This window comes from Lutjanus erythropterus, chromosome 9, assembly GCF_056507025.1.
Source record: "Lutjanus erythropterus isolate fLutEry1 chromosome 9, fLutEry1.hap2, whole genome shotgun sequence".
In the NCBI taxonomy this organism is placed as follows: Eukaryota; Metazoa; Chordata; class Actinopteri; order Lutjaniformes; family Lutjanidae; genus Lutjanus; species Lutjanus erythropterus.
In genome coordinates this window covers 35773070-35790105 of record NC_139325.1, presented here as the reverse complement: position 1 = coordinate 35790105, position 17036 = coordinate 35773070, and the positions used below count along the sequence as shown (strand labels likewise).

The window sequence follows — 17036 nt, the reverse complement described above, 5'->3', positions numbered from 1 at the left end:
AAGAGTCTTGTAAATTTTTCTACTGTTGTTTTATATATGAACTTAAACACTTGAAGAGAAGTACAGGACAATCAAAAGGGTCCTCCAGTTTTTATAAGTATTATATGAAATACCTCTAAAAGATCTGGAGGTTAAATATTAAATATTTTAGCAATCAATTATCTTCTTCACAGAAGAAACCTGGACACAATTTCAGAGTGAAACAAATAAAACCTCTTTATTTAACTTTTTTACTCACTTGAAAGAACATATTCCAGACACACACGCTCACACACACACACACACACAACCTGTTTGTGCTGCAGATCCACATTTCAGCAGATGGAGAACCAACATCAGGACAGTTTGTTCTTAATTAAATTGTTACAAATAAAAAATGGGGTTGGTGGTTTATTTTAACAAAAGAGAAAATTACTGAAGAGAACTTCACAAACAGCAGCTGTCTTCAGAAACGTTTAAGGACATTCTGTGTGACTGATCCTGTTTTAACCTCATAACTACAAATCGATCTTTCCAGTCCTGTTTGTAATATTTCATAACATCAGTTTTGAGAGATAACTAATCCATCACAGTAAATATTTAGTCTCCTTTAGTTGTTTTAGGTTTTAGTTCTGTCCAAGACCAAAACTTTGGACATCTCTTTGCAAACGCTGCAAACAAGGACTGTTTGGAAAACTGTCACATCTGTTGAAGAATTTTACAAAACAAACCTCACAAAATCAAACTCTTTTCAGCAGACATTGCATTTTAAGGGAAACTTTTGTATTTTCTAAACTGCTCCAGTATTGAAGGAGAGTGCTGCAGCCATCAGCTGTGAAAAAGGCTGTAATATAATCCTTATGGACAAGTGTGCATCGTCAAAGTGTTAGTATCTGTCAGTGTGGAAAAGATTTGTCTGACCTGCTGATTCTGATTTTCAGAAATATAACTGACATTCACAAACGTTTTTGCAACTTTTCCTTGATTTCAAATTAAACTGGATATTCAGAATTAAACACAGACTATTAAATAACTTTTACATTTTCTCCTCCAGGTGACAGTCATGCTGAAAACCAGCCAGTTCCAGTTTCTGGACAGTTGATCGGTGCATCCTTCGTACTTAAAAAAATAAAAATAAATGTTGACTAAACAATGACGGTGATTAAATTCTCTGCAGAAAGTTTTGAGTCTCTTCAGGCTGATATTTAAAGCAATGAAAGGAAACTAAAAGCTGCCTGAAGGAAAGGAAACAAACACTGATGGATGAGGATGATGTGGAAAATGAGCAGCATGCTGAAGACAGTAAACATAAACCACTTCCAATTCAAACCACTGCTGTGATTTAAAGCTACTACAAGGAAATTTCATATTTTGTGGACATGGAGCCCCGTGTGGACAAAAGTGGTAGTGTTTCTGCCATAATAACGTCAAAAATAAAATGATCTAAAGAAAAATCTCCTGCTTCTTTTGAATTGTCTGACACATTGTAACTCTGTCAGTGAATATATAAAGACAGGCTCATCTCATCTGGGAATCTGACACGGTAGCAGATGTTCAAAATAAATATCTGGAAACAGCTGATCTTCTCTCTGACGGTCTTGTTTGCGTGTGTAGGTCATATAGAGGCATCAGCTTAAAACTGAGAATGTTTCATAAACTCATAGCTGCAGCATTTTGTTTAGTTTTTCGTCCACATGTCCTTGCAGTAGCTTTAGGTGTCCTCTTCAGGTTCCTTCACAGTGTTTTGTTTATGTCCATGCAGTCTGTAAAAAGTTGAATCAGCTCTGTCCTTTAGGTGCTTCTCTGGACCGTCCAGTCTGACGGCCGGATCCCCTCCCTCTGCTGCCGCCGCCACCGCCACCGCCGCCTCCTCCTCCTCCTCCTCCTCCTCCTTTCTTCCTCTTGTGTCCAGGTCTCTGTCCGGCGAACCCTCCACCCTCCTCCCTGTCGGCTGACTGAGCCCACAGGGTGTCGTAGCGGCCCGGCGCCTGGTATCCGGGCTGGCTGCAGTCTAGCGGCTCTCTGGAGAGGAGGATCCAGATGGTGGGTTGGTTCCTGCTGACTGTCAGGCTGTCGAGGCCGGCGGCGGACTCCAGCGGCTCCCACACCTCCACCACGGTGCTGTACAGCAGCTTGGTGAGCTGGTGGAGCCCCTTCACGCGCCGCTTCACGATCTCAGCGCACGTTATGGCTTTAGATGCACCCTTACCAGTCGCTGTGAAGACGATGTATTTGCAGACTGGTCGGCCCCGTGCTTCCTGTTGTCCCTCCACAGCCACGCCTCCTTCCTCTTGCAGGGGTTGTTCCTCATCCTCAGCCGCTCGGGGGTTGGCCTCCATGCGGCTCAGGGCGTAACGGAGCAGGTTGCGGATCTTGCTGCCATCTTTGACGCGGACCTCCGGCGTGTCTGGGGGCAGGCCGGGGAACGGACAGGCAGACGGCTGCTCCTCTGTTCGAGCTTTACTGTAGTTCTCCATCTGCAGACAGAAACAATAAGTTTGAAATTAGGACCTGACCAATGCTGATATTAGGGAGTGAAAAAAATTACAATATCAATATATTGGTCAATATAGAGATGATCCCTAAAATGTGATTATCTAACACTTGTGACAAAAATATGTAATGGAGACAGGATATTTTATAGTTTAAAAATAAATAATACTGTCCAAAATAACATCATTCCAGATGTTTGTTCAGACACCAAATTGCAGCCCGTCCAAAAACTCCATCAAAATATTAAATAGTAATAGTGTCATGTGTTTTATATTTAGGAACTAAGATACTGTGCTGTGATTATTCATGAACTGGTTTGGTTTTATTATGTGAAACTTGTCTTTTATGTATGTATGTCTGGCCTATGTTTTATGCGATGACAAGTATGTTGTATGATGCAGTGGCTTGGATCTCCCTGCAGAATAAAGTATATCTTAAATTAAAATCTCAATAATTTAATTACTGGTGTCATTCAGGCAGCTGCTCATTTCTTTTCAGTATGTTAATTAAATTACCCAACATAAACAGAATCTTGATGTAACCCACGGGTCCTAGCAATGTCTCTCCGCCACAAGGTGACACCCAGTCACTACGAAACCTCCCAAACAGAGCAGCCTGCTGCAGGTCCACATACAGGTTCTGAGTGATGAGATCAGACATCCAGATAACTTCACTGGCAGAGTCTAGATTTGACATTATGGATGCTATACAGCCAAATCAGGTAAAGACCTCTATAGAAAAAACAAAGATAACTGAGTCACCATAACTTTGAACACTTTTCCTTTGAATCAAAGAAAATCTGCAGGAACATAATTTTTTCCAGTCTTGCAGAAAATTCGGGGTAGAAATACTTTCATTCCATGCTGTGGTGACATTTAAATTGTGTAATGAGGGTCACGTTTGATCCCTTTGCTGAACACATCAAACTGGTAAAGTGTAAAAACCAACGTTTGGTGTATTGGATGTATGCCGAATTAAAAAAGACGTTGTAAAGCTTCAATAACCTGTTGAGACATTTTCCTACCATGTGTACAAGCTCACCGGTGACAAAGAAAACCTTAAATCTACGTGTTTTTTTAACGGAGATCGGCGCGATAACTTTTCCGAATGTTACGTGCTTTTTGAGGCTCCACAAACGTTAGTATGATGAATGAAGGTGAAACTGAACCCTCCTCTGCAGAGTCACTGAAATAATCTAACACATACTTCATGAAGTTCAGCTAATGTTGAATCAAATGATAGAAAACTGAAACGACTGCGTTATTAGCTGTGTTAGCAAGTGTGGCTAACCTGCAGGCTAATAGTCGTACTTTATGCTCTCGGAAATGCGCCGAATACAAAAACAGAAGTGGTGTAATGTGAAATTCTGATTTCCGTGTTATGTTATGGATCAAGGTGTATGAATTATAAGTTTTCAATCTTACCAGACGGGTGTTTTGGCTACTGAACTCTCCACATGTCTGCTACACTTGACGTTACCGTATAACGATGGGATCTGTCGTAAACTGTCAGGGTTTTCCTGTACTTGTGAGGCCAGTGACTAGAATGGACCCTCGATCGGCAAAACTCTCGCGAGATTTGTTTGCATTGTTTCTTCGTTTTACAAACTTTTGACATTTTATAAAAAGACAACACGGGATTAACATCTGTGTAGGATAAAGGACAGAAAATACAGGAGTTTGGTGAGGGAAAGATCACGAGCTGAATTAAAACGATCACTCTCGCGAGATTTATCGCGAATTTGGGGTTCCCTTGAGGACACAACTGCTTTTGAGATTAATTATGGAGATAGGGTCCCATTGATACATTATAATGTATAAACCAATGGTTTATGAAAGAAAATGTGTGAATAAGACATGTAACATTGTAGTTAAATCAACTTTATGGACTTAAATTTCTGGGTTGAAACAAACTACAAGTTGTATTACATTACTAAAATATTACTCAATTATAAGTAAAAAAAAAAAAAAAAGAAATATACTTCAGTAAAAATTTAAAGTATTAGGTGCAAAAACTGCTTTTTCTTTAAACAATACGTGAAAACACTAATAATCGATTAATTGTTAATAATTTATACAAAACAAACATTTTTTAAAAACTCATTTTCATTTTATATATATATATATATATATATATATTGGTGCAGTTATTGCTGTGTCTATTGATTAAACATCCATGAGTACATTTTTAATCAGGCAAATTCTTGACAGCGATTAATCCATTAATACTTAATTATTAACATCTTTACTCCAAAGGTGTGCTGCTGCAGCATTTTGTTTATTTATTATTAATTTATTATTATTATTCCTTCCTCTTTTGCACTGTCCTTTCTATTGGTTGTATATACTGTATATTTTACTGAAGATGTAATGATGATTTTATGATATGTTGTCTTGTGTTATGTTGTATGAATGTGGAAAATGAATAAACAGAAGTTTTAGTAAATAAATAAATATTAAAATCTTTTTTTAAACCTTTTATTACATGTGATAATTTAATATATAACAGAATTAGGCATGATGATAATATTCTTTAGAAACATAATGATTTCTTACATTTTATGTTGAGTTTATTCTTTTTATAAACAGTTCCACTGAAAATGCCTATTAAATTAAAATCAGTATTAGTTTGGCTGACTGCTGACTGGACGTTGTCACTTTTCCGTCACAGAGTAAATCATCTTCTTTCTGAGACACGATCTTTGTTTGGAGGAAAAGGAAATTTCTGGCACTCGAGAGCCACCGTCCGGCTGTAAAGTTAAATATAACACAACAGGAAGTACTACAGTTTAGTGTTCAAATTAAATAGTCATTTCAACGTGTTTTTTTAATCTTAAATTGTTGACGTGGGAAAATAATAGTTTGACAAACAGTCTCAAATCAAGGTCTACCTAAAAGATTTTTCCAGAGCTTTCAATATCAATATTTATCTCTTTACATTTGTGAAAATCATTCAATATAGGCCAACAAGATAGATGAATGAAGGAAGTAGTATTTCTTGCCTGAAACAAATAGAATATTTATTCTATCTTTTATACAGTAAATGGTTCAATTAAAAATATTTTTAAACAATAAAACCTAAACTGAAACAAGCAAACTCACACTGGAAAGTGAGTGAAACGAAACAGACTTGAAAACAAAAATAAAAATAAAAAACTGATATACAATACAGAACTATAATACCTCTGTCTTCTACAACAAACAATTAGTGCTACTAGTAATAAAATAAGATATACTCAAATACATTATTTTTCATAGATTTATAAAGTCAATATAAAAATAATTAGGAATGATGATAATGTAAAAAACGGTAAGGAACCTAAGCACGATACATTTCATGGTATATTTATTCTTTTGAAAAATTAAATTGTCATATCGAAAAATATAAAATATATCTACTACCTCTAGTAGTAGTTATAAGAGAATAAGAATATCTTGAAAAGAACGTTATTTCCGGCACACCCCTGCGTACGCTCCTTTTATTTTGAAAGTGCCTCCGGAAGCAGTGTTCCGTGTGTCTTCAGTGAACTTGACATGGTGGACTGTGTTCTGTCAGAGAAAAACGCTCCGCGGTGGGATTTCACGGAAGATGCTGAAGAAACGGGAGCTGTTGGTAAGTTTAACATTTACTGACTTCCTTCAGACTGAGGACTCATTAACAGACAGAATTAACCTCACAGCCCCAGAAACAGGCGCGTTTTTTAACGGCGACACCTGAGGCAGTGAGATATCCGCCGCGGTGGAGCCGGGCGGCGGTGTTTGTTTGGTTAGTTCACCTCCCGGAGTGGAGCTCTGTGCTCCGCTGTTAGCCTGCTGCTGTCACCGGGGGACGCTAACGTTAGCCTGGGAGTCCGGACCTGTGTGACATTGGTGTTTGTTGACATGGTGGAGGACAGCGGGCTGTGTTGGTGTTGAATGAGTGGACGTGTTCGGTCCGGGTCACTTCTCTGCCCCTCCTGGTTCGGTGGTATCGAACCTGTGAGCTCACGTTAGCCGGCGGCGGCAGCTAGCTAGCTAACAGTGGCTAACATGAACATTGATGTTCTCTCTCTCTCTCTGTGTGTGTGTGTGTGTGTGTGTGTGTGTGTGTGTGTGTGTGCGTGTGTGTGAGATGCTGCAGGTGGTGAAGTGATGTGCTGGCTGATAAAGTGAAGATTATGATATTATTATCAGTTCTTATAGCAGCAGTTAAACCTGGCAGCTCATTTCATACAGCAGGCACATGGCAATGTAAAAATAATGTTGTGAAATATTACAACTTAAAATTATATGACATGAGATTTTTTCTACTAGTCTACGTTTCATTGTGTTTTAGTCTTCTAGGTTTAATTTTGTTTACCTAATTTGTCATGTGAAGAGCGTTTGGACATCTAGAAAAGCTCTATAAATATAATCAATTATGAAAAATACTTGATATAAAAAATGTTTATTTATGTAGCACCTTTCATATAAAAACATACAGCTCAAAGTGCTTCACATATTTAAAAACTAGGAATAAAAACTGGAAATATAAAATATGTATATACTCTAGGCATGATAATGAATCGATGATTGATTGGCTGTTAAGAATTTGATTGATCATTTAAAATTTAATCCATCTACTATCAAATAAAGGTCTGAAATATATTGGAGATTATTTTTATGAATGTACTCTGCATGTTATCTGATATTCACTTATATGTGTTTAATATGTACAACCTTTATATGTTTCATAGGCTGCACTCTTTAGACATATGGGTTCCAAAAGGATTCCAGAAGAATTTGCTTCTGAAGAACACTTTTTTGGGAGAAAGGGTTTGTCAAAGGTTCTTTGTAAGACTAAAGTTTCTGTTAAGAACCCTTTTCATCAAGTGTTCTTTGTACCATAATATAAAAGGGTTCTCTGGTGCTACATAAAACCCATGTAATATAAAAAGTTTCTCATAGAACACCCTGGCTGGATTCTAGCTAACATCCTTGGAATATATAAAGGTTCTTGGAAGAACCCCTTGGGTGGAAGGGGAAGGTGGAAAGGTTCTGCATAGAACCCTCGGAGAGGTTTTGAAGGAGTAATCAAGAGTCTAAGACGTTAAAGGGTCGTTTAGGTCATAAACTGCCATTTAAAGACTGCTTTCAAGGTTGACTAAATTGTGTTAACTAACAACTAAAATCAGCATAAAAGGCCAATTAAAAGCAACCTGTGGGACTAAGATATGCTAACGTAGCCTCTGTAATACTGTAGAAAGGCTCAGTTAAAAAGGTGAGTCTCTAACTGACATTTAAAAATCTCCACAGAGCCTCCCTGATGTGTTTGGGTGCTGTTCCATAATTTCAGAGCGTAGCTGAAAAAAAGCTGCATGTTCAATTTTCTTTTTGTCGGGGTTTTGGATATAGAAAAGGCCGACACTGGAGGATCTGAGAGGTCTTGAGGGAACATAAAACAACAGAGAATCGGTCCTCTGCCATCAAGAGCTTTGTATTCGAGCAGAAGCTCTTTAAAATCCATTGTGGTTCACGCAGGGAGCCGGAGCATCGTGGCTAAGACTGGAGCGATGTGTTCTCTCTCTCTTCTTCTAGCAGCTGAGTTTTGGATTAGTCCAATCTGCTTGAGATGAAAACATGAATTAGTTTTTCAGCGTCTTGCTGAGTCAGGAATGGCCGTACCTTTATAATATTTCTGAGGTAGAAGAATGCCACCTTGGTCATCTAGTATGGATTTTTTCCTATATTTCTTTTTCAATATTCGATAATTTCCTGCTTCACATTTTTGTATTTTAAAAAGAAGTTCATTATAACCTGTGGTTTAAGCACACCTGAAGCAGGGCTGGGCAATAAATCAACATTATGTCATACTGTGATATGTCATAACTGTTTTCTTTTCCTGGTTTTAAAGGCTGCATTACAGTAAAGTCATGTCATTTTCTGAACTTAGCAGACTCTTTTAGCTGTTTTATTATTTGTTTTTACCCACTTAGTCATTATATCCATAATACTGATAATTATTTATCAATATAATATTTCAATATTGAGGTATTTGATCAAAAATATTGTTTTTTTTTACTGATTTTTGTCACCTTAGCCCCTCACCCCTTATAGTACACTGGAGCTGCAACAATTAATTATTAAATTAATCACCAACTATCTTGATAGTGGATTAAACAGTTTGAGTCATGTTGTAAGAAAGTGAAAGTCCAATTTTTCAAACCAGAGACGGATGTGATGCAGCAGATCGGTGTCATAAAACTGTACAGTGATTAAAAACAGAAGCAGAAGTTAAATGAGTCTGGATGAGAAAATGTTTGAGGAACCACATCAACATAGAATGGATTGAATTTAAAAATCTGGAAGGTCTGATATTCAGTAACGTTGTGAATGAAATTATCAGAAACATAGAAGTTGCAACTGTTTTTTTTTTATTGATGGAAAATTAAAAATCTAAAATGAAATTAATTTATGACAATAGGGAACTTTACCAACAGAAGAATTATTTTGAGGTAGAAAAGAAATGATTGGTTGGTCATTTCTGCTCTATAGTCTTGCTAATTCATTAAATATGACTACATATGGGATCATTAAAATATTGCCACAAAACCTTTTTTAAATTTGAGATTATTTCCTCTAACTACAAAACCAGACTTAGTATCCACATGATGCATCTGTAAATTATCTCTCATCTGTAAATCACAGAACCAGAACCAAATCACAATTTATTTTTTTAAAAAAGGGAAAAAGTGTGTGAAAAAACATTATAATGAAGGAGTGTAGTGCTGCAGAGATGCTCTGTCCTAAAAAAAAAATCTAACAGATGAAAGAAAACATGTTTGTGTCATTTCCACTAATCGTGTCACATATCTGAATGTCAGTTTCAGTCAAAATAATCACAATATGACTTCTTTTCTACCACATTGTGCAGCCCTACTTTGCACATGATTGGTTCCTGCTGAACATCACTCACCCTAAATCCAAAATACTTAATAAAGGACGGATGATGAAATGCCGTTAACCGAACGGAGACTGGAAGGGAAAGAAAGAGTTGAAGTTGCCGACAGTGGTGCGACTGCTCAGACTGCACAGAAAAAAGAATAGTGCTGAAAAATGATGTTGGATCTTACAGAGACGTAAGAACCTGAACTGCTGTCAGACCAAACTGTGTGTGTAACACTGGAAGGTGAAATAAAATAGACGAGCTGGCGTCAGAAAAGTGACATGATTCAGATACTAGACAATGTTGTGTGGTCATGTTGCAAATTTTAAGGACTTTATTTAATCAATCATTGGTAAAATTAACAATCAACTAATTGTTACCATAAAAACATTAAAACTTTGCTCATACCAAATGTGTTTTTTTCCCCTCGATCGGTCTTAGCAAACATTTTATTTCTAACTGAATTATGAATTTGAAGTGGAAGTCAAGTTTTGATCATGGAAATTTAATCTTGTCCTCCTGAACGCAGCTGAAGGCTCACTGATGAGGTTTTTTCAGAACTTTCAACATCGACAAATGATTTTCAACAGTGAATAGAATCGACTCAACTGTGAAACATCAGTCACATCAGAGCCTGAAAGAAAAATTGGTTGCTAACTATTTTCATGATAGATAAATTGTTTTTCAAGTAAAAAATATCAAAAATTGTCTGGTTTCAGCTTCTTAAATGTGAAGATTTTTTTTGTCGTTTCTGTCAGAAGATGAAGAGTCTTTGAGTTTTGGACAAACGAAAACATTTGAAAACATCACAACCAACATATTAAACACATATACTTAAATATCCAGAAATATGTGCAGCACCATCATAAATATAATCACTGTTGTTTTTCAGATCTTTGCTTGATAGGAGATCAGTTAAATTTTACTCAATCAATCAGATTCTTAACAACTGTAATAATTGTTTTTAATTATCGTCTCTAGTCAAATCTGTAGTAAAGAACTGCTGGATTTAGTCAACAAAAATGATCAACTTTATTTGGAAAGGGCAGCGATCAGAGCATGTGACCACAGAGAATCTGTCCCACATTTCAGTGAAACACTGCTGTCAGTGTTTGAGCAGCAGCAGCAGCAGCAGCATCGGTGTGAGCTGCAGCAGTTTGTTCAAACAGTGTGAACATATAAAACGTCCATCAGCCTCAAACACACACAGAATATTATAATACGAGACTGAACCACCTGTCACACTGAGCGCTGTGATATGAGCTATAAAATCCTCATATCCTGCAGGTTTAGTGTCACTCAGCTGGTTTGGTGACTGTAGGTCAGACCAGAACTCCCATGAGTCAGTGGGAAAATGTGAGTTGATGTACAGTTCTGTGTTGTACTGCATAGGGCTGAATGATTTAGAAAAAAATATCTAATTGCCATTATTTTGACTGATACTGCAGTTGCGATATGATGTGCAATATTAGAGGTAATGATAATTCTTACATTGTTCTTATTTTGATTGAAAATCTGATTTGTAGGACAGAACATCTCTGCCTCGTGATATTCATTCATTTAAAAGTTATTTGACACACATTTTGCCTTAAATATTGCACCTCCTGCGATTTGAAAATTGCAGAGACCATATTGTGATTTTGATAAACTTTCGATTAATCGTTAGGCCGTAGTTACTGTATCTCTGGTAACAACCAAACATCTGGGACTAAAGACTTAAAACTGATGTGTATGTAGAGATTTTTGGTGGAATATGGACTGAAGAGGAAACATGTAAGATGATCTCTGAAGTGATCAGAGATGTTCAGACTGAGAGAGAGCTGTCTTAATATTCAGTGAGGAAAAACTGAGTTCTAGTTAGGGCTTGTCAACATGAACAAAATCAAATATCTAGGGCTGCAACTAACAATTATTTTCATTGTCCATTGAAAAGAACCCCATTGTTTTTCTTTAGTTTGAAAAATTGAAAGGCTTCCTTCGTGAGATGATTGAGCAAAATTATCAAGTTGCATCATTAATTTGTTACAAATTATCCATTGACAGTATGTTTTTAATGGAGAAGAAATGAGTTCTTCTCTGCTGAGCCATCATGAGGAGGCTGACTAGGCTAACTAATTTAGCTAACTTAGCTAGCTCAAAAATAATGTTTGTGTCAACTTTTTTTTTTAACTATGTTAGCTGGTAAACAATTTCATTTTTAGTTAACTTTTTAGCTAACAGTAGCTAGAAAACAATGTAATGTTTTAACTTTTTAGCTAATGTTAGCTAGAAAAACCTTTTAGCTAATGTTGGCTATCATTGTAGCTCTAATCTAATGTCACAATATTGATATAATATTGATATACTGCCCAGCCTTAGTTTCAGCTTTCAAACACCAAACTGAACAGTGATGCTACTAGAGCTGCAACGATTTGTCAATTAATTGATTAGTTCAGACATTCCCATACTTTTTTTTCTGTTTTTTTTCCTCTTACCTCTAGTGCTTTTTATCCACTGAAGTGGTTTTGGTGTGAGTTTCAGAGTTTTGGAGATGTTGGCTGTAGAGATGTCTGAATTCTCTCTCCAAGAACTCGGCTTGTGTTGCTCAAACAAACTAACAAACTAATGAACTAACGAGCTAACTAGCTAGAAAAACTCAACAGCAATGTCTCTTTCCAGAAATTGTGACCCGGTTACTCAGGATAATCCACAGACCTTGTTGTGAGCAGTTTCATGTAGGAACTACTTTCTTTCTACAAGAAAGAAAAAGGATTGGATAAACAGCACCTCAGGTAAGAGGAAAGATAGGTATTTTTGATTTTGGGGTGGAATGTCGCTTTAATGTAAATAAATTTAAATATATATTTTGGGCACACAAAGTGAGCTGCCTTTTAAATGAGTTTGAGATGTTGGTTGACCTAACTTGTGAAAATAATCAGCAGATCAATCAATAATGAGACTAACTGTAATTTTCTCCCTCAGCTGCTACCATGAGCTGCTACATCTAAAATGTCTTAAACTAAACCCGACTCATCATATTTTTTTCTTTGAAGACTGTAGTGAAAACAAGCAGCTGTTTATTTCTGCTTCATCATCATAAAGAAAACATTCCGATGTACATTTTGACCAACATGGAGGAGGAAGTTCTGCTGACCTTCTGATTTTCCCTCCTGTTTTATGAAGCAGTATGTATTTATGTCGGGCGTCATGAGGAAGAAGAGATTCCCTTCTGGTCTCAGACCGACTGACCACCCAGCTGTGATATTTACCCACCGAGCAGCAGAGACGGCGAGCGCTCAGTGTGACGACTCAGCTCCTCTTTACAATAATACACTCTATTATAACTACTCAGGAGGAGATACTGACCTTCCTCAGTCTGTGTACGCAGGGCCGCAATACAGCAGTCATGTGATACCGTCTGCAGGGTCATTACCCTGATATCAGCACTAAATATGGTCAAGAATCTGTTATTACACTCATCACCAGAGTTTCTTTTTTGTAGGGTGTTATTCCACTGCACAATGACAAGTCAGAAACAAAGCCACTGATTGGTTGACACTTAAGGAACAATGCCTCTGATTGGTCAACAAGAGAGGAACAAAGCCTCTGATTGGTTGATAAGTCAGGAACACTTCCTCTGAGTGGTTGATAAGTCAGGAACAAAGCCTCTGAGTGGTTGATAAGTCAGGAACAAAGCCTCTGATTGGTTGATAAGTCAGGAGTAGTTATCAGTTCAGGCCATTATTAATATTCATATATAAATCTGATATTAATGTAATTTTTTTTTAAATATATATTTTTACAGCAAAAAGGTTACTGACTCTGAATGCATCTGAATAAACCAGCAAGAGACTTGAGCGTATGAAGAAAAACATGTAGACGTACCAACACGATGGATGATAGATTCCCACAAATTGTCTTGTTAAGTTACAACCTCACTCCTCAACCACCTCACGTCTCCTGTCCCCGTCTGAAACCAGCATGTCCTCATTGTCCCTGGAGGCAGAGTCCAGTCTGAACTGTTTTATGTTAAATTACCTTAGGTGCTGTATTCCTGCTCGTCAAACTGGCCTCTGTTGGTCTCTGAGGCTGTGTCTCTGTCTAATAGGGCCGCTAATGGCAGCTACAGTACAGTTAGCAGCAGTGTGTCGGTGACCTCAGTGTAACAAGAGAAAAGGTCCGTGTTGCAACAATCCTCTGGGGCCTAATGAGCAGCTCCAGGATGGAATTTGAGGTGTTTTATATTTTTTTTTTACTGCGACTGTCATCCATGAGGGTCAACCCTGGACTGGGATCATGGGATTTCCAGTGGATGCTAACAACAACAGTAACTCTATAATAAGGGAGAAAGAATGGATAAATAATAACAGAAGATTCATCTAGGGGGGTCCACTATTTTTCTGATCAGGCAAACTGACATGGAGTTTATTAAATAGGTTGGAAATTAGACTTAACTTCAAAATGTGGCTTTAAAAAACAATCTTCACCTGGTACAGGTTCATAATTCAATAATTCCAATCAGATATTTTATTTATTCAGTCCTAGAAATGATTCCAAACATTTGAGCTGCTCAAATGTGAACTTTTCTCTTATTTATATCAAACTAAATATGTTGCTCTGTAACTTTCAAACACTTTGTTTGTTGTGATGGTTTGAAATAGACATTGATTATTCTGACATTTTAAATACTAAATAATGCATCACTTCCATAGAATAAGTACACAAATTAACTCAGTAATCCCTGAAGAAAAGCCCACTCAACATCACCATGGAGGTCATTAACAGACATCTGATGGTGGAGTGTAATAAGCAGCGTGGTTTCTAATGATAGAGAAAATATTCCAGATGATTGTGATGATATGACTCAGCCATACAGTGAAGAAGAAATCTGCAGAGTTCAGTTTGAAACAGATAATTCTATGTTTTTATTGGTGTGTGCAACTCTGTTGCCATGCTAACGTGTTGTTTATTCCTGATGCGGGGGACACAAAGACACCTATAAGCAGCTTATCCTGAATAATAACAAGACCATAACCAGGATCTGAGCTGGTATTCAGGATATGAATCACATTTAAAAAAAAAATGGTGTCATTTAATCCTGAGACTGGGCCGAGCGTGGTGTGTTTGCTCTTGTTGTGTACCTGCCAAAGAGAGGAGGAGTGTGAGGAGGACAGATGTGTGTCTCTGTTTGTGCGAGCGGCGTGAAGGTGGTGGAGTTGAACAGAGTCTCCTCCCTCCCCCCATCTCTCCTCGATAACCTATTTGTGGCGAGCAGCATCCTCTCAGTTTTTCTTTCACACGCTGCTGCTTCCTTGCACTAAAGTCTGCTCGTGTCTCTGTTCGGGTCATGCTGATGAATGGCCTCCACAGCAGCCTGTTAGTCTGTTTGGCAGGCTGAATATATCTGGTAACATCCACTCAGTGCTCCCCTGCAATCCTTCTAGACCCTTCATTTGAACTCCTTTACCGTGAAAAAGACAGAAGAATCGCTGTGTGGACAGGTTACTCATCAGCAAACTGGATAAGTGTTTAACCACTTCAGTCATTTATAGCAAAAACATTTTTAGCTTCTTTAAAGATGCTGCAGATGTTCTACCAACACACCTGCGCTGTTTAGTCCAGTTAAATCAGATTCTGGTTCATTTTCACCGTTCTTGCGGTTCCTTTGGGCGGGTGTGAACAAAGTAATTGCACTCAGGTGTAAATCAAAGTATCTGCACAGAGAGCCTTTAGAGTAGGGCTGAACAATATGCAAAAAAAATCCATCGGTTTATAACAAACTCATTTTCATGAGAATTGTTTCAGAATTAAGTAAATTGCAGTCGATTTTGTAGTGAAGTCTGCATCTCTCATTTCTTTATTAGTGGTCAGTCAAGATGGCGGGAAACAACAACAGAGAATTATTCATCTTGTATGGAGCCTAACTTTAGAGGTTATTAACATCTGGTTTGGAATTAATCTGCAGATGGGAAGCCTTGTTTTAAGCCTTGTGTTTTTTAGCATATAAAGAATACAAATGTGCACAAAAATAGAGATAGTGATGATGTGATTTCTGCAGAAGTTTGTATCAAACAACTGTTTCCTTAAGTCTGGAGGATACGTCTTTTGGGCACCACTGTAACACCACACCGCCTCATTTATAATGGTATGTCGTGACATATTTGACCTTTATCAATTACCATGATCCCAAACAAACTCTGGAGTGTTTTGTTTGTGGTGGGAACGTGATCCGACCTCGATCCAACCCTACTAGCAAGTCTACTCCACAGTTTCTGCTCCCCTGTTCTGCTCAGTCGTCTGAAGGCAGCACATCTTCTTTGCAAAGTGTGAAGCAGTTTGAATCATACTATAACTGCTCCTGCTTTTCTGAAACCCTTGACCTTTTACTTTTTATTATTTTCATCATTAAAACACAACTTGAGGTCTTTCCACCCTGAAAAGAGTAAAATTCCAGAAGACATGAGAATATTTTTGGCAGCAAAGTGTGAAAGTGAAAGAAAGTGAAATGTGCTCAGATAATAGAAGATGCCGTTGGGATGTTGAGAGGTTATTGCTATTTTTCTAACTAACTTTCTACTAACCTTCCAACTCAGATTGTTTTCTCAGAGGTGAATAAGTATGGGTAGTGCGGTATTTCGACCTAGTTTGCCTCATCACTGTGGACGTCATTAAATTAGAGGAGCGAGGCGTTGGTCGACCTCATGACCACTTGGAACAGAGCTCAGCTGAGATTCATGTCCTATAGCTGCTATCAAACAAGGCGTTCGTGTCCTTCCTGATGTAGCAGCAGACCTTGAATGTGGCCGATCGGGAAGTGAAATGGACACCAGCAGACAGCCGAGCACGTCTTTAACATCCATTATGGCAGGAAGCCAATCATCATCTTGAGTTTAACTTAATTCTAACAATCTCGTTGGCTGGGAAAGCTTGAAACTGGAGCTGTTGTCCTCTACAAGATGATGATGATGATGATGATGATGTCTTTGGCAAGTGTTTGCATCAGGAATTTGTTCCACTTGAACTATTTTGCCAGAATGAGCTTCTGTTGTGGCACCACCTCAAATAACAATAATAATAAAAATAATTATCATTATTATTAAAATAATAATGATAATAGGCCTACATTTTTTCCACACAGAAAATCCACAGGAATCGATAAAGAATCGGATTGATAAGCAGAATCGTGTGTGGCGTTGGTATCAATAAAATCTTATGAATAAAAGTATAATAGTCTTTATTTAGAAAAATTAATTTGAAAAATGATATACCCATTAACAAAATGATCAGAATCATTATTGATATTGGTAAAATTCTGACAAAAAGTATTGAATTAAAAAAGGACGAGGAACATTTGAAGCTGCATTTATACCTCAGGGACCAGTGTCGAAACTGTATGTTTTTTTTTTTTTTTATGCCTTTATTGGACAAGACAGCTGAAACGAGGACAGGAAAGGGGGAGAGAGTGGGGGAATGTCATGCAGCAAAGGGCTGCAGGCGGGAGTGAAACCCACGGCTGCTGCAGACGCCTCACAGCCTCGGTACGAAAGGCGGACGCTGGTCGTATACTCGCAGCACTTTATTTCAGCCGTCATTGTGTATCATCACATCAGCATGGAGTTGCAGTAGAAAGCAGAGAGAGCTGCAACGATTAATTGTTTATTAAATTACTTGCTGACTATTTT

General features: G+C 37.7%; 2 protein-coding genes across 2 annotated transcripts in view; one reads left to right on the top strand and one right to left on the bottom strand.

Moving 5' to 3' along the window:
- Positions 1–984: 984 nt before the first annotated feature.
- rpp25l (ribonuclease P/MRP 25 subunit-like) lies at positions 985–3992 on the bottom strand. The gene is made up of 2 exons (XM_084727459.1): positions 3897–3992; positions 985–2456 (listed from the first exon to the last, which is right to left on the bottom strand). The coding sequence occupies exon 2, from the start codon at positions 2454–2456 to the stop codon at positions 1758–1760; it is 699 nt and encodes a 232-aa protein (XP_084583585.1). The 5' UTR covers positions 3897–3992; the 3' UTR covers positions 985–1757.
- Positions 3993–5995: 2003 nt separating this feature from the next.
- Positions 5996–17036, top strand: part of atp2c1 (ATPase secretory pathway Ca2+ transporting 1) — a 50318-nt gene continuing 39277 nt past the window's right edge. The window contains exon 1 of the mRNA XM_084727476.1: positions 5996–6084. Coding sequence (XP_084583602.1) covers positions 6061–6084 — 24 coding nt within the window. The 5' untranslated portion in view covers positions 5996–6060. The remainder of the gene's footprint in view (positions 6085–17036) is intronic.

What these genes read in the sequence shown, in the direction of transcription:
- rpp25l (XM_084727459.1), bottom strand. Translation starts at nt 2,456, where the DNA reads ATGGAGAACTACAGTAAAGCTCGAACAGAGGAGCAGCCGTCTGCCTGT.